Source organism: Bidens hawaiensis, unplaced genomic scaffold, assembly GCF_021521415.1.
Source record: "Bidens hawaiensis isolate Kalapana, Puna unplaced genomic scaffold, B.hawaiensis_p1.1 tig00070525_1, whole genome shotgun sequence".
NCBI lineage: Eukaryota > Viridiplantae > Streptophyta > Magnoliopsida > Asterales > Asteraceae > Bidens > Bidens hawaiensis.
Genome location: NW_027502393.1, coordinates 14,641 through 37,000, shown reverse-complemented (window position 1 = coordinate 37,000; position 22,360 = coordinate 14,641). Strand labels below are relative to the sequence as shown.

Sequence of the window (22,360 nt, the reverse complement as noted above, 5' to 3'; positions counted from 1 at the left end):
GAAAAAACCATAATTACCAGAATAAGAAGCCGCCTTCATCACCAACATTTTGTGCATCATGTCTATAGTTTTTCTCGACGGCAGCCTGCTTACACGTAAAAAATTAAAAAAAAAAACAAAACAAAAATAAATCACTAATAACAAGAATTCAAAAATTTGAAACCACGAGTAAAAATTTGGTGCCAATATTGAGCCAATACGTTAACACCGCTGTTGAATGATGGTTTGACTTTCAAAAGGTCAAACAGTCACAATTCTTAAACCGATCCAAAATGAACTTTACCAACAATACACCAATCTTCCAAAATGGGTCTGATGGGAACTGAATGTGTATTACTACCATTTTAGCATCAACTCTATACAAGAAACTCCCTAGATTCAAAAACCGATTATCAAATTAAGATAATTTAATGTCGCCTGAAGATAATTGTAACTTGTTTCTCGCAGGTGAATTACATTCAATTTTACAAGGCGTCTCACCAGAAAGGGTTAATCTACTATTTTGTCCATTCAATATGTTTTATATGTAATATAGATATAGATTATCAAATTAAGATAATTTAATGTCGCCTGATGTTAATTGTAGCGTGTTGCCGCAGGTGAATTACATTCAATTTTACAGGCGTCTCTCCGGAAAAGAGTTAATTTACTATTTTGTCCATTTCAATATGTTTTATATGTAATATAGATATAGATATATTTTGATGGCATGAAGAAAGTAAATTCATATGAAAATGCCAAAAAGGTCAGCTGAAGAATCAAGCTAAAAGATCATTGTAAAATATTATACCAGACATAACAATTATATGTAAAAGAAAATATTACAAAAGACAAAACAACTATGTATAAAAGTAATGTATAATCAATCATTGAATCATTTGAACCTACCAATAAAATGTAAAACACCATCAATCTTCACCTTTCAAACCAATGCCTAATAAACATGTGAAATAAACCCTAAAGTGAAAACCCGCAGCTCCAACCGTAACAAGTACTTGAACCACCAAATTCGACTCGTACGCCTTATAAACAAGCGCTTCCCAAGCCCAAAACCACACGACAGCAAAAACCGACCCCACGATCGCACCCACAATCACTTGAATTGCAGTGTGATAGCGTTGCGTCACACGTAACCATGACTGCACAGATAGCAAATTCACATTCTTAATTACTTGAAAATCAAAAATAATCAGAAAGTTATAAAAAAAACTTATTTATCTTGACGTACAAAATAAGAGCCGATCGCTACAACACAAATGCTAGAAATAGCTGAAAACTCCACTGAATCCGTGAAACTCGACCACTGTCATAACAAACATAAAAAAATCATTAAAATCACATTAACTGTTTTGATATGAAATTATTATTGTTTAGTTAAAAAGAAGATTACATGAAAGGATAATACACACGATGGTGTAAAAGATGGCTTGAGCATGCGAAGATGGCATCCCGTGACCAGAACTCACTCTAGAAACGGGTCGTTCTTGTTTCAAAATCTGCTTTAATGTGACTGATAAGATCATGTTTATAACAGACCCCATTGCAGCCCATAACGCAAGAGCATCACGCCTCACGAACAAGAATCCGCCGAAACTTACAGCAACAATCCATTTACTCTGCAATCGGTTTAATTTAAAAGTCAAAATCCCGATGAATTTGACACTCAAAAGTCAAAAATATGAACTTTTTGGAATACAAATCGAGTGTTGGAATACTATATTTTCAGTTGTAATTTATTTAAGCATTTTTAAATAAATTTCTTGAACCCAGAAAACTAACCATAGGAACCGAACCGAAAAAGATCATGTTTATTTAAACATTTTTTAATAAACCAAAAAAAACCGAGCTGAAAAAAAACGAACCGAATTAGAAACCGACGGTTCGGTTTTGAACTTTAGCAAAAACCGAAACATTGGTTTTCGTTCGGTTTTGTATTCTGTTAAAGAACCGAAAAAAACTGAACCGAATTAGAAACCGATGGTTCGGTTTTTGAACTTTAGCAAAAACCGAAATATTGGTTTTGGTTCGGTTTTGTATTTAGTTAATAGCTGAAAAAAACCGAACCGAATTTAGAAACCGACGGTTCGGTTTTTGAACTTTAGCGAAAGCCGAAATATTGGTTTCGGTTCGGTTTTTGTATTTTGTTAAGAACTGGAAAAACCGAACCGAATTAGAAACCGATGGTTCGGTTTTGAACTTTAGCGAAAGCCGAAATATTGGTTTCGGTTCGGTTTTTGTATTTTTGTTAAGAACCGAAAGAACCAAACCGACTTAGAAACCGACGGTTCGGTTTTGAACTTTAGCAAAAACCGAAACATTGGTTTTGGTTCGGTTTTGTATTCTGTTAAGAACTGAAAAAAACGAACCGAATTAGAAACCGACGGTTTGGTTTTTGAACTTTAGCGAAAGCCGAAATATATTGGTTTCGGTTCGGTTTTGTATTTTGTTAAGAACCGAAAAAAACCGAACCGAATTAGAAACTAAAGGTTCGGTTTTGAACTTTAAGCAAAAACCGAAATATTGGTTTCGGTTCGGTTTTGTATTCTGTTAAGAACCGAAAAAACCGACGGTTCGGTTTTGAACTTTAGTAAAAAACCGAAATATTGATTTTGGTTCGGTTTTGCATTTTGTTAAGAAACCGAAAAAAACCGGACCGAATTAAAAACCCACGGTTCGGTTTTGAACTTAGCAAAAATCCGAAATATTGGTTTTGGTTGGGTTTTGTATTTTGTTAAGAACCGAAATAACCAAAAACTTGAAATAACCATGTTAAGACATAATATTTTAACCATAACCATTAAAACAAAAATCTACTAACGACCATTTGTTTAATTTTAACATATGGTTAATAACAAATATATTTGGTAGCTACGTATAATAACTAATAAATAGTTTTGATTTTAAATGTATCTCTTCTTAGCTTTTAATATTCGAAACCGAAATATTCAATATCCTATTAATAATTAGTTTAAAAGAAAAAACAATATCATGCTCAGTTTTCAATATCTTAGGTCAAGTGTTATTTTTTTCCCCAAAATGTTTTAAAACCGAAAATAAACATCATCCAAAACCGAACCGAACCCAAAAATCAAAAACCGAAACAAAAACACTAACCATAAGATTAACCATAGCGTGTAGCCGACCACCATCTAATTCATTTTCATTTTCAATTTCAATATCAATCAAAGCTTCCTGTTCGAAAGCTTCAACCACCTGATTATTATTATTATTATTAAGTATACGTTCATCGCCCAATGACCCAGATGCCATGATGGTTCTCCGATTAACAACAATCTTGGTGGACTCTGTTTTCAATTTCAACGTAAAAGTAAAAAAAGAAGAGGGCGGTAGTGGTAGTGGTGGTCGCCGATTAATACCCAATTGGTTCGAAATCGAAACTAGTGGTGGGTTGAAGGCTACTGCCGACGAGAGCATGGTGCAATCGAAGTTGGAATCTGCATTGATGAAAGTTTTGGTTTTGGTTTTAGGTAAAGATAATAATAATAATAATAATACTAATAATTAGAGCAGTATTTATTTATTAATTGAGGAGGTAGATAGATAGTTGACCAAACAACTGACAAATGGAACCTTTAGAATTTTGGATAGCTTTTAACTGATTAACCTCGATTAACAAACTTACCGAAGAACCGAACCATAGAGAGTAGAGGTGGACAAATAAAACGGTTAACTGAATCGATTCGAAAATCAAACCGAAGCCAAACTGGTTTAAAATTGATTATGTAGAAACCGGTTTGGAACCGATTTTAAACCGTCGATTTGGAACCAGTTTGTAATTTTCTCCGCAAAAACCGGTTAACCGGGCAAAAACATATAAGAAGCCGAACCGAAACCGATCGTAACCTAGTCAAGAAACCAGTTTCAACCCGAGCCGAAACCGATCATAAACTTGTTTTAACTTTTGTTGACCAAACCGAACTGGTTTCAACCCAAACCAGTTTTGAGCTTTAAACCGGTTTGTGCACCTCTACCATAGAGTACATAGTACCGGTGTCATGGAAATATATGCGTTTTTAGATATCGCATGGGGGAGTGTTTTGGTAAAAAAACAAATTATCGAGACAAACTTGTGACCAAACACTACTAGCCGTTATAATTTATAATACTCATTCAACACGTTTTCTTAAGTTACAAGGCGAATTTTTAGGGTTGATTAAGTCACTAATAGTCACCTGTAAGAATAAGTCAAGGTCAAGAGCGAGATAAATGGTTAAGTGTCGTAAGTACTCAAGATAGTAGGTTTAGTAAGGATCAGATTCTGAACGAATTAGGGATGTTGGCCAGGGATAAAAAAATTCACCCATATAGGGGGACGGAGTGGTCCGTGATAGCTACCCTATCACGAGTGATAGCCTTTGGAACACCGCCGCCACCCCTTTCATCACGAGTGATGGGGTGGTTTATGTGATGGCCATCACGCGTTTATTGGGTTTGAGTGATGGAACTCTCTCTCTCTATATATATACCCAAATATACTCCTCTCACTAACAAAAAACACACACACATATATATAGGATCAGGATCATGAGAGAACCTTTTTAAAATTGAGAAATATGAGAACCATTTTGGACCACAAAAAACCCAAAAATAAAAAACATCATAAAATAAAATAAAACACAAAAATCAAAAAAGTAAAAAAACCAAAATTCTTATTTTATCATCCCGGTTTCATAAAAAAAACTCGGTTTAGCTAATTTATATACATATATGTATAATATATACATATATGTACATTTACATGTTTTTTTTTTACACATGTGTATAATTTAAGATAAATGATGTTGTACATATGTGTATATTACGTAACAAAAGATTAAATAAAATTATACATATGTGTATAATACAACGTTTTTTTTTTCAATTTTTTTTAATGAAACTAAAATGAAATATAAGAATTTTGGTTTTTTTTTACTTTTTTTAAAATTTTTATTATTTTTTGTTTTATGATTTTTTAAAATATTTTTTTAAAAGTGTTTTTAGTGGTCCAAAATGGTTCTCAAAGTTCTCAATTTGCAAAGGGTTCTCTTACGATCTTTACCCTATATATATATATATATGTATGTATGTATGTATACCAAAACCCATCACACTACCCCTCAACTAAATTTCATCACTAATGATGGAATGTGGAGATGAGGTGGCACACCCTCATTGGGTGTTGCAAGTGATGAAAAAACAACCATCCCCACCCCTTAACAATTGCCTTCAAATTTTAAAGTTGTACCACAATTTACAACTGTTAAAATTTTCAAATTGTTATTTGTTGAGAGAAGTTAAGTTTTATCAGTTGATTCGTTTTCTTATTCCAATCAAAAGCCCTAAACATCAATTTGAAATTTAAACGAAGGTTTAATGAAAACATATAGTGTGAAAGTTGCAACCGCTCAACTCATATAAGTTTATATTGAACTAATTGTTGTATTTGGGCCATGTCTAGAGTTTTAATCATTAAAAATAAAATATATATATTCTAAAAAAATCTATAAAGTTTATTATTATTATTATTATTATTATTATTATTCACGATATAATAAACAAGTCAAAGCCAAAAATTATTCACGATTCAAAACCAAACCCTAACCCATCACAATAACAATAATAATAATATTCCGCCATGGGAGGCCACGGAGGTCTAAACATCCTTCCACAGAAGCGCTGGAACGTTTACAATTTCGACAACCGTGAAAAAGTCCGTAAAGACGAAGAAGCCGCTGCTAAACAAGAACAGCTCAGCCGCGAACAATCTCGCAAACGCCACACCGAGCTTCGCATCCAACAGCTCCGTCAAGCCCGCGGCTTGGCTTCGGCTTCATCTGAGCCGGTTCCAGTTCCAGTAGCCAAGCCGGATCCAATACCAGAAGCCGAGCCCGAGCCGAAGTCAAAACATATTAATCTGTTTGAAGGAATTAGGTTTTTAGATCCAATTGTCATAAATAATAATAATAATAATAATAATAATAATAAGCGTAGGATGTCATCAGGAGATGATAAGCAGTTAAAGAGGATGAAGAAGGAGGTGGAGAAGGTAAAGGCGGTGTTACCGGAGGAGGACGAGAAGTATCGGTTAGGGTATGGAGTGGCGGGGAAAGGCGTAAAGGTGCCGTGGTACTTGGAGAAGCGAGTAGACGGTGAGGAACGAGTCGGTGGTGGCGGTAATGGCGATGAGTGTGGTTTGGAGACGGTGACGAAGAGTAATAGGAAAAAGAGTGTGGAGGAGTTGAGAGAAGAGAGGTTGAAGAGAGAGGGAAGGGAGAAGGAACGAGAACGGGCGTTGGTGAGACGGAAAGGGCGACATGAGGCGGTGGCTCGGAATGGAGGATATTCGAGAAGGTAAATACTAAATACATAAATTTGGATTGAGTAGAGTTTTATTACTTGTTGAAAATTGTTAGTGTAAAAGTTAAGATTTTTAAGTGATTTTAGGCCATTGGATTGTAAGGAAAGTTTATAACTTCACTTGTGCACTCGTTATCGTTACTAAGAGACAGAAGCCCATGACGTTTATATAAAGTATTGATTAGTGGCGTGTATGATTAATGTTGTTTTCAGGATTGTTTTACTTGCTTGAAAGTTGAAACAAATATGCATTGATAACTAAGCAGTTAATGCGAAAAAATATCGGATATTGGTCAAGGACCGATATTTGAGATATCGGTTATCGCAGTGAGATATCGGTAATTTTAATATCATGTAAAATTCATATATATAGCAATTTAACACTAATAATTCATTATAGTCTCCTACTATTAATATATTAACCTTTTGCAAATTGCACAACACTAACAATCGTAGCAAGTAAGAATTGATTAAGACTTAAAACACTGATATCAGGAATATCGGTGATATATCGGTCAAATATCAGTCCAATAACGGTCAATATTGTTGATATTATCGGTACCGATATTCTGACTGATATTTCGCCAAATGACCGATAACTGATATATCATTGATATATCGGCGATATCGACTGCATAGATTGATAATTGTAGCTTTTTGATTAATAAATAAGTTGGTTTGGATAATAAAGGATTAGTGATTACATACGCGTTTATACATCAATCGACTCACAAACATTGTAATTTGACTACTGATCAATCTGCAAAATTTGGCCATAGAGTAGTATAGATTGGAAATAAGATTGTTATGAATTTTCATCTCACTAAAATCACTTGCTTATACTGGTTTTACCAGACGAGGTCTTAGGGCAGGGGTTAAGGGAAAGGTTTTCCCTCGTCTTGTCCTCCTTAGACCCTACAAGTAGCTTTTTCTGTTAGTGGGATTTTTTTGTTTAAAAAGGCGTGAAACACAGAAAAGTGGCAGGGTCTAAAACTGAGGCGCAACTCGCAAAAGCGCACCGATTTCGTACGGGTGTTGCAAGCTGCTTATATAAGTTTTTTTATGACATAGTTTTTTAGCATCCCTTATTATATTAGCTATAAATAAGCTTTAATATAAATTAACTACATGTACAACCAAAAATGCTAGTTGTACAACATTCTGTTGCATAAAAATACCTAGTGTAAAAAAGGCGCCCCTCGGCTGTTATTCAATGCGCCTTTGTGACAGCTTGCGCCTTAGGTGGTCAAAAGTGAGGCATCTTGCGCCTGAGGCTCGCCTTTTCAAACCATGGTGGAAACCATGTTTTAGTTAAATACTTAAATATAATTGTGGGCCTTCTAAAAATGAAACAATGCATTGATATCTGAGTATGCATACATAGAGAATTGGCTCGTCATTACTTAAGTGACATGACACATTGAACCCTTTGTGTGGTGAAAATCGAGCAAGGGTCATGGCGCTAATACAGTACTGGTTGGGGGCCCGGGGAGCGTCTGCCACTTGTGAAAATGCTTTTTATGCAAAGTTTTGCTGTATGAAATTAGTTTTCAGAGTACATTTAAGTAGTAGTTCCTGGAGAATGCCAGTTATTTGAAGGTATTAGGTTTCTGGATCTAGTTGATGTAAAAAAGAGTTAGGAGATGGCAAAAGGTAAAAAAAGATAACTTTTTGATGCTGGTACCTTCAATTGAGTTTAAGTTTTGATCTTAAACAGAACCATAGTAATTAGTATTATTGGTATGTGATAATGTTAATGTGATTTTACAATGCATATTAGTTCTTAAACTAGAGTTCAATACTCGTCACAGGAATTAGATCACTTGTAGATGGTAAATTGGTAACATCGTAAAAGCAGTGTTTGTGCGTATGATATTTTATAAACTTCAAAGTTTCCATTTTGGGTTGATTCAAAGATTGTTTGATATCCGAGGTTGAACAATTGGCATGGTTGCAGAAGTCAGTCTGTCGACTGGGGAGTAGCGAGTACTCTGGAATTACTCACCGAGTAATCGTTATAGGTGGGTAGTACTTGGTATTACTCGTCGAGTACTCTGCGCCTAGGTGCCATTTTTGCAACAATGACAATTGGTAGGTCTTATGTTAATCATTGCAGACTTGGATTTAAATATATGAATACTTAGCAAATTAGAAATTCAAGTCTTATAGGACTTTACCACTCAGGCTGAAATTTTACTCCTTAGCAGTAGTATGTTAGATTGTTAATGCTGCTTTTACTTTTATATCCTACAAAGAAACACACATTGTTCGAGCCAGTGCAGTAACTTGCATAAATGGTGGATTGTGATTAATATAAGTTGTTTTCTTGCAGGCGATAATTGGTTCAACTGAAGCTTACCCTAGCAAGTGCTTGCATTCAACTGATATTGAAGTAAGTGAAATTTGCCTCAACTCTAATCTTGATGTTCGTTTTTGACTGGTTTCGTGTTTATTTTTATGTTTTGTAATAGGTGTTAAAAATGTTGCCTAAATAGTGTTCGGTTTATATATGTATGTTTAGATGATTGGTTTTTAAGTTTCGGTAAACTTTTTACTCTTTGCAGACTGCAGTATTTTCTGTAAATTCATGAGTCAATGTAAACACTTATATTCTTTTTTGAAGTTTCAGTTAACATAAGAGTCTTTAAACAATGAAGAAACTCGCGATTGAGACGGTGATTTGGCATAGTTTAATAATTAAGATGAGCTCTTGTTGGTTTTAGTATGTTAGTAAGTATTGTTATATTTTAATCGTAAGATTATGCTTTAGAATTCAAGGTGTTTAATATAATGTTGAAGTCAAATTCATAACCCAGTAAATAAAATGATACATGTAGAGACAACTTGTAAGTTAACGCTTTGACGTCTTCTTTCAATTCTATATCCAAATGGTAACCAACCTTATAATCTTCAATAAGAAGTTCCTACATGCTCGGAGTTGTGTAACGTACTATAGCAGATTGAGTTTCGGGTGATGATATTATCACCTTCGTTCACTGCCAGCCACCTCTTCTGGTGTCCTTTAACTTTCATCAAGTCTCTTTAAGTTTATCCACCATTTTATAAGGCCCCTAATCATGGGAACTCCGAAAGGCTTACCACCCGTATATAACTCACCTTACCCGAGTTCGTAACCTAAAACAATGATGTTCTTTGTTGGAATCGTAGTGTGCCCCCCCCAAGAGGTTCCTGCATAACTCTTGCCACATGTGTGGTTCAAACATGGTAAGCTCACCTTGCCTCATGTTTAAACCGACTAGCATTTGCCAACTAATCAATGATTATTGGCTTAATTTGTTTTGTTAAAAATTCATTTTATTTGTTTGTTTTAATTTTAATATTTTAATGGATTATAACATTTTTTTAAATAGAGGGTATTTCAGTAATTTCATACGCACTTAACTGGAAAAATAACGGCCATTTACATTAGGAGCACCAAAGTAACCCAAATCAAGGTATCTAGGAGCATAGATGTAATTTTTAAAAGGATGCGAAATATACATGCAATATACACAAACCAAAAAAGCATCCGACTAATTAAATCTTATATCTTTGAATAGCTACAATTAATTTTGTAGAAATTACCGGTACACGAATGTTTTTAAACACCTCATGAACCTACAGGTTGTGTACAAGTCTTAGTAGGACAATGAGTTGTATTTATCTATTGTTTTTAAAGGAAATAGTATTTATTGTATTATTGTTAAAACATAATATTAGTTAATTAGACTTTAGTCCTTTACGAATTTTTAATAAACATGTGTATATAGGGTTTCTGTATTCTTATTCACTTTATATTTCTCATGTATATTATTTCTAGTTGGAAACCCACTTGATGCGTTGGGATCCGAAAACGACTTGCTATACAACAATATCAATGAAAACATATATATCCATTGTTCAAGAATAAAAGTGTAGATAAGATCATTTTAAAGAATCAATATGTCATTATTTGTAACTAAGAACGATGACACCGGATTATGCCTTCATCATCAGTGCCATGTACCATCTTAAACAGAGAATCAACCATCTCAAGTTTTGGAGATTGAGCACAAATAGAATCTCAATAGCGAGATATCAATTGCCAATGACATGAACCAACAACCTGCAAAGACAAAAAATAATAATAATAATAAAATCCATGCATCATATATAATATTCACATAGCCGCTCCCGACTCAAAGATTCACATTACTATGTTGCAAGCTACAAGTCGCTTCTCACCCTTAGTTTGCATAAGAAGTTAGATCATGTTGTAATTAATGATATTATTTGGTAGAATTATGTAAAGAGGATGTCATATATAACTCCCATTTTGTAACCCTATAATCAGTACATTTACATTTTACTCACACAAAAGTTTATCATTACATATTTACATCACATATCCATTGTTGTAAACTCACATTTTGACATAACAAAAGAGTTCCATATAGTTCTAACAAAACAAATGTTTTAATTCGAGTTATGGTTTATTATCTATGAACTTCACAAAATAACATAGATTATAAAATCTATGAAATCTATGTTATTTTGTGAAGTTCATAGATAATAAACCATAACTCGAAGTTCATAGATAATAAACCATAACATTGGCACGGAATTTCCATTGTTTTTCCCCATACAACACTAAAATACTAATACAATCAGTTTGTTTTATTTTGATAACCAAAACAAATACAATCACTTCTATCACAACCTACACGAACCCATACCACCATCCAGTAATACTGTGTCAACTCATTTCAATCGAGAAGGGAAGGGACGGTGGCGGATTTTGGGCACTAGTATGCATGGGCCACAAGTCACAAGACCCACATTTTTATTTGTGCTTCTAAGTTTTAGGTCAACAATCCGGTTCGTGCCAGGTCAAATAATAATTCCAAGCCCTAACCTACCAAATTTAAAGAAATACAATATGGTGAAATGCGAATTGCCGAACCTGGTCTCTGCTTGCTTCTGTTGACTATTTAGATTAATTGATTTCACTCCAACACGAGTCAATTCCGAACCTCAGGCCTCAACAGACAGCGACACTGCCCAATCAATCGATTTCACAACCAAAATGATTTCACCAATTCACCAGAGCTTTTGTTCTTACTTTTGTGCCGAACCTCACAAGTCAGTAAGTCACACAACAGCCAACGCACAATGAAAACTCCATTTGTTGTTGTGTTTGAACATCGACCAGATGGTAGGGTTGGATTTTAGGTTTAATGGTTTTTGTTTAAAATTTATTTGGGCTTGGCATTGGTCTTGCGTAGTTTTATTTCTTAGCCTTTCTTTATCTATATGTTTATTTCATAAATGATTTCTCGTTTTTTGGCTTTAAACAAACTTTCTTTTTTTAAAAATTCAAGGCCGGCACAAACTCAAATTGTATGGTTGGGCCGGATTCAAATAACTTGGCTGGGCCGAACTCAATAATTTATATATTTTTTTGATTTTTTCGAAAAAAATACACTACCGAGCGAAAAACGTGTTGGGGCCGCGGCCCACCTTGGCCCAAAGAAACATCCGCCACTGGGAAGGGACACTCATACTTGAACCCGCTACCCACTCCTAGTTGCCTATTGTCATATGACTCATATGGTTCTATCTTCTCCGTGTTCATCTTTGGGTTCTATAACTCGCCAATCAAACCGTTTGTAGTACTCTCTTAAGTTATGGTGCCCAACACAAACCGACATGCTCAAGATGGAGTAACCCACCCCCTCCACTCGGGGGTGTTTGGCCTAGCTTTTAATTTTTGGCTTATGCTTATTTCCTTACACAAATAATCTTATTCAAATAAGTTAAAAAAACCATCTTCAAACAAGTTTCTTCAAATTAGCCTATATAAGCTAATAAGCATAAGCTTAAAAAGCTAACCAAACACTAAGTTAAGTTTATTTTACAAAAAAAAAAAAAAAAGCTAAAAAAACTATAAGTTTTGATAAAAAAGCTAGGCCATACACCCCCATAAGAACTTTAAACAAACATCATACATCTTCTTATTAAAATTATTGGAAACGTTAATTAAGTCATATATGAGTCATGATACCATGGACAAACGGATACATGCACAATTGTGGGTGGGGTTGCTTAGGGCCCCCTAGCCGTTTTTGTTTGAAGTACAACTTAAAAAAAAACTTCCTTTTTCCTTGTAAATTATTATTATATATAATAAATGACAACTTTGGTAGCATAAGGATCTTTATTGGGTCACTTGCTGTACCTTAGTGGTTGATGATTTTTTTTGTTTTTTTAGTTCCGGTAATGTAGTGAACATAACGTAAACGGCTGAATGGCATTTTTTTTCCTTTTGTGTTTTAGTTTCGGTATCGTAAGGAACGTGATGGAAACCAATCGAATTTTCATAAGGTCACTACATTTTGTTTTTGTTTTAGTATCGTAACGAACGTAACAAGAACCGAACGAATGGAAAATTTGTTTTTGTTTAGTTCTGATACGTAACAAACGTGACGGGGACCAATCGAATTTGAGTCGACTCACCGTCTCAACGCCGGGGATTCACAATGCTCGGGGTTTACCGACCGACAAACCCCATTGGGCACCTCAGATTTTATATTTTTTTGTTTTAGGTCCAATAAATAACGCACGTAAAACCCAAGCGATGGTAAAACCCAAACGTTGTCAATCACGAGTGTTGAGGCGGTAAGTCAACGCGAATTTGGTCAACCTGCCCCTACGCAACGCGCCGGGTGAGCTACTAGTTTTTACCAAAATTGTTGCCCCATAAATTGTTACATGTCCTTTAAAATAAAAATAAAAAATGTGCTTGGAAGTTTAATCGATTATGGCAGCTAATTAGTCAAGTTCCAAAATCATGTATTATTTCATAACGGATGAGTGAAGGCTTGACAAACGCTTGTTTGGTCACTCAGTCCGCAATTTGAAGCTTATTGCCCTAAAAGGTTAGCTAATCGGACACTTTATTGTTGTCCATTGGTTTGGAGAGTTGCTTACTCAATATACATGTTTTGGATGCGTTAATTGATTGATTGTTTTACGGTATGGTTACTTTTAGCCTAATAGTCAAATACATTGGTATAATTGGACCCGTTTCAACCACTTCATTTTGTTATATTTGACTTGTTTCGACATTCTCATTATATGCCCCCACACGACGAAAAATCCTGAATCCATCAAAGGAATGCTTTCCTGTACTTTAGTAATGACTAAATTTTTTTTCTGTTTGGAATTACCCTCAATACACGAGTAAGACTTCTTGAGACAAGATGTCAATCGTCACTAAGGAACACCACCACAATTGTGAGAAAACCACTTAAGTCAGGTTTCAAACCTGAAACCTCAAAAATCCCAAAATCTTAACCATCATTCTCACTTCACTGAACTAGAAGATCAATTACACTACCGACTCAATTGATATTTAGAAAAATAAATTTAACTCAATAATTGAAATCTACTCTAGAATGGGCCGTGGTATGGTTCATGAGTACAAACACGATGCATATTATATTTGTAAATACGTCAGATAACACCAATCATTATATGGTTATAAAAGTTGTTATAAAAACTGATAATAAATCTAAGTACCTTTCATAGTGGTCTGGTTTTAGCCCATGAGGCCATAAGATATTCATAATTGGAGCAGTTAGAAAGTGGTAGACGAATAAGAGAATCTCACACCTTAAAAAGAAAAATAATTAATAAAAAGGGAGGCATAACTTTTGATATGCTCAGAGAATGTTGCATTAGTTTCACATATGAAGCTTACAAAAATTTTATTTTCACACATATAAAATGGAATTTTACATACTTTTTTCAAAGTTTTTGAATATAAACACGTTTAGCAGAAGTTCTGATAACTCATTAATTTTTTAATTTACTTTTGAACCATATTAAATCAACAATTTTTTTAATATAGGTATTTTAAAAACAAAGTTTAATAATAACAACGAAGTACAAATTAGCACATGTTAATAACAACAAACCCTTATAAAAACATAGGCATTATAAAAATGCAAAAGACAAACATAATTTCCTTAAGAGCTAACACACAATAGCAATGCAGATTTTAAAACCAATATTAGCATTAACGAACAAAAATAACAACAAAAATACGTGTTAACATCATCATTCATTGGTGTATAAAAACACATATCATTTATGAAGTAGTAATATTTGTCTAAGAAAATTCGTCTTAAAATAAAAAATCTCCATTAGTGATTTTTGAAGAACAGATGCAGATGAACGATTGTTGAAACCCAGGTGGTATGAAAGCTGAAAAATAATTATAAGCTGGGCAAAGATTAGAAAATTGTAAGGATCAGCCAAAATGAACTATAATGACCGTTTGAAGTAACTTGTATTATGCTTTCTGATTCGTTCTCACATTTCTCATATTAGTAGGATTTTGAGAGAGAGAGAGAGAGAGAAAGAAGATTACAACAGGAAATTAAGAGATGATTTTGTCAAATCACATAATTTTCTTTTATCTTTTTAATTAATAATTAAAAAGAGTATATTAGGTCGTCCATTTTATTTTTCATTTTTGATAACTAATAGTTATTATAAGAGGAAGTTACAAATCAATATGTTATTATCTCAAAATTGTTCTTTCCTTTTTCTTTTTTTGTAATTTTAATCCAAAGTTAGTTCGTTCATTATAAACCGTTTCGAATTTAACCAATTCTCAGAAGATCTCTAGTGCAAATGTTCAATATTCAATTTGTACCTGCACATAATAAAATTTTCACAATACATATATGAACCTACATGAAGAGGTATGTACCCGCCTCAACACCGAGCAAGGCGGGTCAACCCAAGAGATAAAGACATTATGAAGGCACAAAGCCAAAACCTATGCGCATGGCGCATACAAAACATGCTCAGGCATCATATGCCCGGACACACATATGCTCGCGCATCACATATGCGCGCGGCGCATCAGCGCGCGGCGCATATCACATGCCCGTGTATATCGCATCTGCCCAGGCACACATATGCTCGCGCATCACATATGCGCGCAGCGCATCAGCGCGCGGCGCATATCACATGCTCGTGCATATCACATCTGCGCATGAAATATCTGCGCGTGAGAATAAAGAGGAGACCCCGCGCATCCTCAGGGTGAGCGCATATCATACGTGCACATAATCAACCTCGTCCTTATCCAAATCAGGATTAGGGCAACCTTGATTGTGCACATCAGACAACCTTCCAGAAGGCATCTTTTAAGGAGAAAGAATATGCTGATGTTGATAGCTGCCAAATGAAAGGTCGACAACTCAGCATGACACATGTGTTACCACGTGATTACAACCAACGAGAAAGCGCCAGGTGTCCCAGAGGACACGTGGCGCAGTGCGATTGGAGGAAGCCAACGAGGTTGAGCCCAACCGGTGGTAACCCTAGCACTATAAATACAGCATCAACTCCACTTTGATGACACATTCATACTCAATCATTGACAGTTACAAGCAGTGATAACACATTCAATCATATTGAATTACTTTCACTCACAATCAGTTACAGACAAACAGACAGTCTCACAATCAAAGGGTATTCAGCTATTCAGCAATACTCTTGAGATTCTCATATACACATTATTATCTTCTCCACAAATATACTGATTCTCACGCCGGAGGGTTACCCCAAAGAGGACCCCTCTGTCCCTTTCTGAGGGGTAAGTAACGGCGCTGTTCATTTTGTAGGTGGAAGAACACAGACCCAGAGGAACCATCGGTGAAATAGTATAATCACACCCGAGGAAAGTAGATCTGCTACCAGTGAGAAGATCCAAGTTTCTTCATTGGCGCCATCCACTGTTACAAACGGCAATCAGATCTCATCAGATCTATAAAAAAAAATCAATCACCATGGTTTCTGGAGTTCGTAACGTTGATCAAGCTCTGGAGGATATTGAACGTGAGGGTGTTAACGACGGACAGCAGGTTCTGAGGGTTCCGCGTGATTCTACGCGTACCACCAGCAACCGTCCCTTCGTCACAACCCCTCACGGCCAGACTGAAACTCCTCCAGACGATCTCACGTTACAAAATATGGCCGGCGCGAAGCTGAAAGGACCAATGGGTCCAGAAGATGAAGCAAATGATCCGAATGAATGGCTCATAAACGAGCAGCGGCGTCTGATTGAAAAGTACAACGAAATGGTCAAGCAGAAGAAGCTAGCCGACCAAACACAAAGGCAAGCTTTTGATAAGCAGACTACAAAGAGGCCGCGCGCGCCGGAAGAAGGACATTCTGTTCACACTGCACACACTGAGTTCAGTGATGAAGAAGTGCATAGCATGAGGAAGACACGGGATACTCATGCAGGAGGCTCACAGCTCCGCGCGCCTGTGAACATGGCGCCTGGAGCCAGAGCAGATCTGGATCTGCACATGCCGTACAGCCCACCGGTCAGAGGGCAAGTGGACGTGACCACGCCCTACAGACCAGCCATCCTGGTAAAACACTCAAAGTTTACTGCGCGCATCGCGCAGGCTCCCATCCAGCACAAGACAAAGATGCCAAGTGGTCTGGGCAAATATGATGGCACAACAGATCCAGATGACTTTTTGCAAGGTTTCTATAACACGGGAAACCTAGAGAGCTGGACGATGCCAACATAGTGTCATATGTTTGCTCGCTGCCTCACGGGCGCAGCGCGGGTATGGTTCGAGAGCTTGCCGACAGGGCAAATTGATGGGTTCGAGGAACTATTAGAAAAGTTCCAAGCCCACTTCGTACAGCAGCGCAGGCACACGCGCGATCCTGATGACATCATGCACTGCATACGCAGGAATGATGAAACGATTGAAGATTACATCACTCGTTTCAATCAGGAATCCCTGGCAATCGGGGGTATAACTGAGCAGCTCCTGCGCGTGGCCTTTATACAAGGCGCGCGCAGTGATCAACTCCGCCGGGCTCTCGTAAGCAAAGATGGTATGCCCACCACGTGGGCCAAGTTAATGTAGGCATCGCGAGTTTTCGCGAGAAATGAGAAACAGATTGCCCAAGATAGGGCAAGAGAAAGAGCGCATCAGGCAGAATCACCGCGCAGCAAAGAGAAGAGGGCCAAACAGAACTCTGTATGGTCCAGGTTGCAGCCAACAAGTTTTTCTTCCGCGGAAAAACAAGCGCAACCAACCTCACCCCAGCCCCAAAAAGAAGTTCGTAATCGCGGGGAGGGTGACAAGAGGGAGGGCGGCAGAGATCCTAGCAGACCTCTGCCAAGAATATGGACGCCCCTCACTAAAACACCTTCACAGGTGTTAAGTACAGAGAATGTCCAATTCAAGCCCCCCAAGCAACTACACTACAAGGGACCGCAAAACAGTGGCAAATATTGTGAATTTCACAGGTCCCCGGGCCACAACACCGACGCATGCCATCATTTAAAGGATGCGATCGAGAAGGATGTAAAGTCAGGCAGGCTGGCTCACTTGGTAAAAAACCAAAGAATAGAAGATGAGCAACCGGAAGGAGCCTCTGCCAGCAAGAAATACAAAAGAATCTGTGTGGCTGAGGGGGGACGACAAGGGCAGACGTCAAAAAAGAGAAGCGCGCAAATCCACGGAGATTGGCGCGAGCAGCAAGTCATCTTCCCAAGAATCAGGGGAGGCCCTTCAATAAGCAGTCCTCTCGTCATCACCACACACATTGCTCATTACGAAGTGTCAAAGGTCCTGGTGGACACTGGAAGCGAATCTGACATTATGTATGAGCAGTGTTTCAGAAAGTTAGACCCGGCAGACCAAGCGCGGCTCGAAATTGTGAACGCACCAATCTGTGGTGTCTCAAATGAAATCATACATCCCCTAGGCCAGATTCAGTTTGAACTAACTATGGGGGATGATGAGCACAAGCGAGCCGAAGTTGTCAACTTTTTGGTCTTGCCCACCACGTCATGCCACAATATGATCCTGGGTAGGGGAACGATTGCCCAATTTAATGCTGTACCGTCGCCAGCGCACGGCGCATTGGGGTTCCCTACACCAACAGGCGTAACATTTGTTTACCGCGATCATTTGTGCGCAGTGACAAGCACGCCGCGGGAAGGGAGAATGAAACTTCCAATGGCTGACAATGCGCCAGAGAAGTGGATTTTAAACCCAAAATTCCCAGAGCAAACGGTCACAATTGGCGCTACCATTTCAGACAAAACGAGATTGAGAATGAAAAAGTTGCTCACAAAATACACGTCGGTTTTCGCGTGGCAACACTCCGATATGACGGGGGTCCCGCGAGACTTGGCGCAACATTCTCTTAACACGTTCAAGTCGGTGGAGCCAATTGCTCAGAAAAAGAGAATCATGGGGGATGAAAAGGCGAAGGCCATGAATGAGCAAGTGGAGGACCTTTTGCGCGCAAACATCATCCGCCCGATCCGATACCAGACATGGGTAGCCAATCCTGTGATGGTAAAGAAAAGCAACGGGTCATGGAGAATGTGTATTGACTTCAAGGACCTCAACAAAGCATGTCCGAAAGACTGTTACCCCCTCCCAAACATCGACGCAAAGGTGGACTCCGTGGCGCCATTCAAGCTCAAATGTTTCCTGGATGCCTACAAAGGCTATCACCAGATTCAAATGGCACCACAGGATGAAGACAAGACTGCCTTCAGAACCGACAAGGGTGTTTTTTGTTACACAAAAATGCCCTTTGGTTTAAAGAATGCGGGCGCAACCTATCAGAGACTTATGGATTCGGTTTTCAGTGAACAAATCGGAAGAAATCTAGAAGTCTACGTTGATGATTTGGTGATCAAGAGCAGGGAGGAGAGACAAATGCTCAAAGACATCGAGGAAACTCTTCAGCGCCTAACGGAAGTTAACATGAAGCTCAACCCGAGCAAATGTACTTTCGGCGCAGAAGAGGGGAAATTTCTTGGTGTAATGGTCACTAAGGATGGTTTCAAGGTGAACCCTGAAAAGGTGGAAGCCATCCTTGACATGCCTTCACCATCCACCATGAAAGAGGTTCAGAAGCTGAATGGTAGATTGGTGTCAATCAACAGGTTCCTAGCGAACCACGCCAGCAAATCTACTCCATTCGTTAACACCTTGAGGAACTGTTTGAAGAAGAGCCAATTCAAGTGGACGCCTGAGGCTGAGCAAGCTTTCACTGAGATAAAAGAATGTCTCATAAAGTTGCCAGCGCTCACAGCTCCACTTCCTGGCGAAACCCTTACATTGTACCTGTCAGCTGGAGACCGCGCGATCGGCGCAGTATTATTGGTGGATCGCAAGGGGATCCAAACGCCAATATACTATGTGAGTCGGGTGCTCACAGACCCTGAGACGCGCTATTCCATCATGGAAAAGTTAGTTTTGTCACTAACACACGCGTCGCGCAAGCTCCATAGATACTTCAATGGTCATCCTATTGAAGTTCTGACTGGTTACAACATCCAGCAAGTCTTGCGACGCCCCGCGCTCTCCGGAAGGCTGACAAAGTGGGCGCTGGAATTAGGTGAACACACGATCACTTATAAGCCCCGTCCAGCGATAAAGGGTCAAGTTTTGGCGGATTTCATCACGGAAATCCCAGAGGGAAAGATTGAAGAAGCTCAGCGCGAGGTAGACCCTCCGCGAGCAAATGATGAAGAAGATGTTTGGAGGCTATTCACTGATGGAGCCTCCAACAGCGAAGGGTCCGGCGCAGGCCTCAAACTGGTGGACCCTGATAATCATGAATATACTTATGCTATTAGGTTGGACTTCAAGAGTACCAACAATGAGGCTGAGTATGAAGCCCTGCTGGCTAGTCTGCGCATTGCGCGCAAGTTTGGAGTTAAAAGGCTAGAGGCCCATGTTGATTCTTACTTGGTAGCTGCTCAGGTCAACGGCCTATATGACGCCAAGGAGAACACAATGCCTCTATATCTAGAGCAGGCAAAAAAGTTCGTTGAGCAGTTTGACTTCTTCAGAATCATACACATCTCGCGCAGCGAAAACAAGTCCGCTGACGCGTTGAGTAAGATGGCATCAACTAATTTTGATCACTTTGGCAAAGATGTCAGGGTGGAAGTGATGAGCAACCCGTCAGTGCAAACGCAATCGGTCCTTGTAATTCATACAACCCCTTCATCCTGGATAACTCCAATAATGGAATTCCTGAAGGAGGGGACGTTACCGGATGATCGCGCACAGGCGAGAAAGATAAGACACAAGGCGCAGAACTATGAACTACTTGATGGTACATTATATCGGCGCTCTTATCTTGAACCGCTCATGAAATGCCTGGATGCTGAAGAAGCAAGCTATGTGATTAGGGAGATTCATGAAGGAATCTGTGAAATACACGCTGGTCCGCGCATGGTGGTTGCCAAGGCAATGAGCTCAGGCTACTATTGGCCAGGCATGTACTTGGATGCGCTAAAAGAAATCCAAAAATGCAAGGCATGTCAGAGCTACGCGCCAAACACCATGCGTCCAAAGAACAACTTGATTCCAGTGACCTCCGCATGGCCTTTCCACAAATGGGCCATTGATATTGTGGGGCCCCTGCCGCAAGCGCAAGGGCGAGTGAAATTTTTGGTAGTGGCGATAGACTATTTCACAAAATGGGTTGAGGCCAAGCCACTAGCAAAAATCACAGCTGAGGCGATGAAGCAATTTATCTGGAGCCACATCATTTGCCGTTTTGGCCTTCCTATGGAAATTGTGAGCGACAATGGCAAACAATTCACTGACAGGAAGATATCAAGCTGGCTCAAAGAATTGCACATCAACCAAATCTTCACGTCGGTCTACCACCCTCAGGGGAATGGCCAAGTGGAGCGCGCGAATCAAAGTTTGCTAAATGGGCTGAAGAAAAGGTTGGAGGGAGAATCCTATTCTTGGGTCGAAGAGTTACCTAATGTCCTGTGGGCGCACAGGACATTAAGCAAAACTAGCAATGGCGAATCCCCGTTCAGCCTAACCTATGGGACAGAGGCTATGATCCCAGCAGAAATTGGATGCTCATCCCATAGGGTACTCATGATGAGCAAAACTGATAACGAGCGCGAAAGAAGATTGGACCTTAACTTGCTTGAAGGGCGCAGAGAAGCGGCTATCATCAATGAAGCCAGATACAAGAAAAAGCTGGAAAAATATTATAATCAGCGCGTTAAAGAGTGCCACTTCAAGAAAAATGATTTTGTCCTTCGAAACAATGAAGCTAGTCGCGCAATACCCCCAGGAAAAATGTCCCCCAATTGGGAGGGACCTTATCAAATTTCAGAAGATTTGGGGAAAGGCGCGTACACTTTAAAAGATTTGAATGGAAAAAAGATACCGCGCGCGTGGAACGCGGCACAACTTAGAAAATGCTTCATGTAAAAAGTTCAAATATGTAATCAAGGCTTTGAAGCCATCATGAATGATGATTCGCGCTATCTTTCAATATTTGTCGCGCTATCTTTCAATATTTGTTCTATTACCTTTGCATACATGTTTCACACTTCCTTTATTAATTTGGAACAATATGACAACACTATATTGACTTCAAAGCAAAATAAAGCGAAGTAAAACATACATGCGCGAGCCTTAGCTCAAACGCGTTAACGAGTCTTAACTCTAAAACGCCAGGGCCTTAGCACAAACTTACGAGCCTTAGCTCAAACACGTTAATGAGTCTTAACTCTAAAAACGTCAGGGCCTTAGCCCAAAACAAAGAGCCTTAGCTCAAAACACTCACAAACATCCATCTTACATCCCGCGCAGCCTGATCATAAAAATCCTTAAACACAACTAAGGCAAAGTACATGCCATATCATGTTAAGGTCTCAGGTCGAGGTCGCGCGCGGAATCATAGTGGATATCTGAGTAACACACGCTGACATGTAATGGCTAAACTCATACTTCCATATAAATACCGCGCGACAACGACGCGCAAAAAAAAAAAAAAAAAAAAAAAGAAATAATGAAAAGTTAGCGCGCATGTCAGCATAAACAAGATACTGCGAAACCACAAACAAAATAGAACAGAGGTTAAGTGAATAATTTCCTTACAACCTTGTTCTTATTTTAACGTGCAAGCA

At 38.5% G+C, this 22,360-nt stretch overlaps 1 protein-coding gene and 1 pseudogene across 2 annotated transcripts; one reads left to right on the top strand and one right to left on the bottom strand.

Moving 5' to 3' along the window:
- Positions 1-17: 17 nt before the first annotated feature.
- LOC143605642 (lipid phosphate phosphatase epsilon 1, chloroplastic-like) lies at positions 18-3,474 on the bottom strand (annotated as a pseudogene). The gene is made up of 6 exons (XR_013148587.1): positions 3,115-3,474; positions 1,391-1,616; positions 1,229-1,303; positions 920-1,139; positions 284-372; positions 18-85 (listed from the first exon to the last, which is right to left on the bottom strand). The product of XR_013148587.1 is annotated as a lipid phosphate phosphatase epsilon 1, chloroplastic-like (transcript).
- A 2,106-nt stretch (positions 3,475-5,580) lies between these two features.
- Positions 5,581-8,968, top strand: LOC143605641 (uncharacterized). Its single transcript, XM_077081678.1, has 2 exons — positions 5,581-6,351; positions 8,690-8,968. Exons 1-2 carry the CDS (start codon positions 5,636-5,638, stop codon positions 8,694-8,696), a joined length of 723 nt encoding a protein of 240 aa, XP_076937793.1. The 5' UTR covers positions 5,581-5,635; the 3' UTR covers positions 8,697-8,968.
- Positions 8,969-22,360: the final 13,392 nt, after the last annotated feature.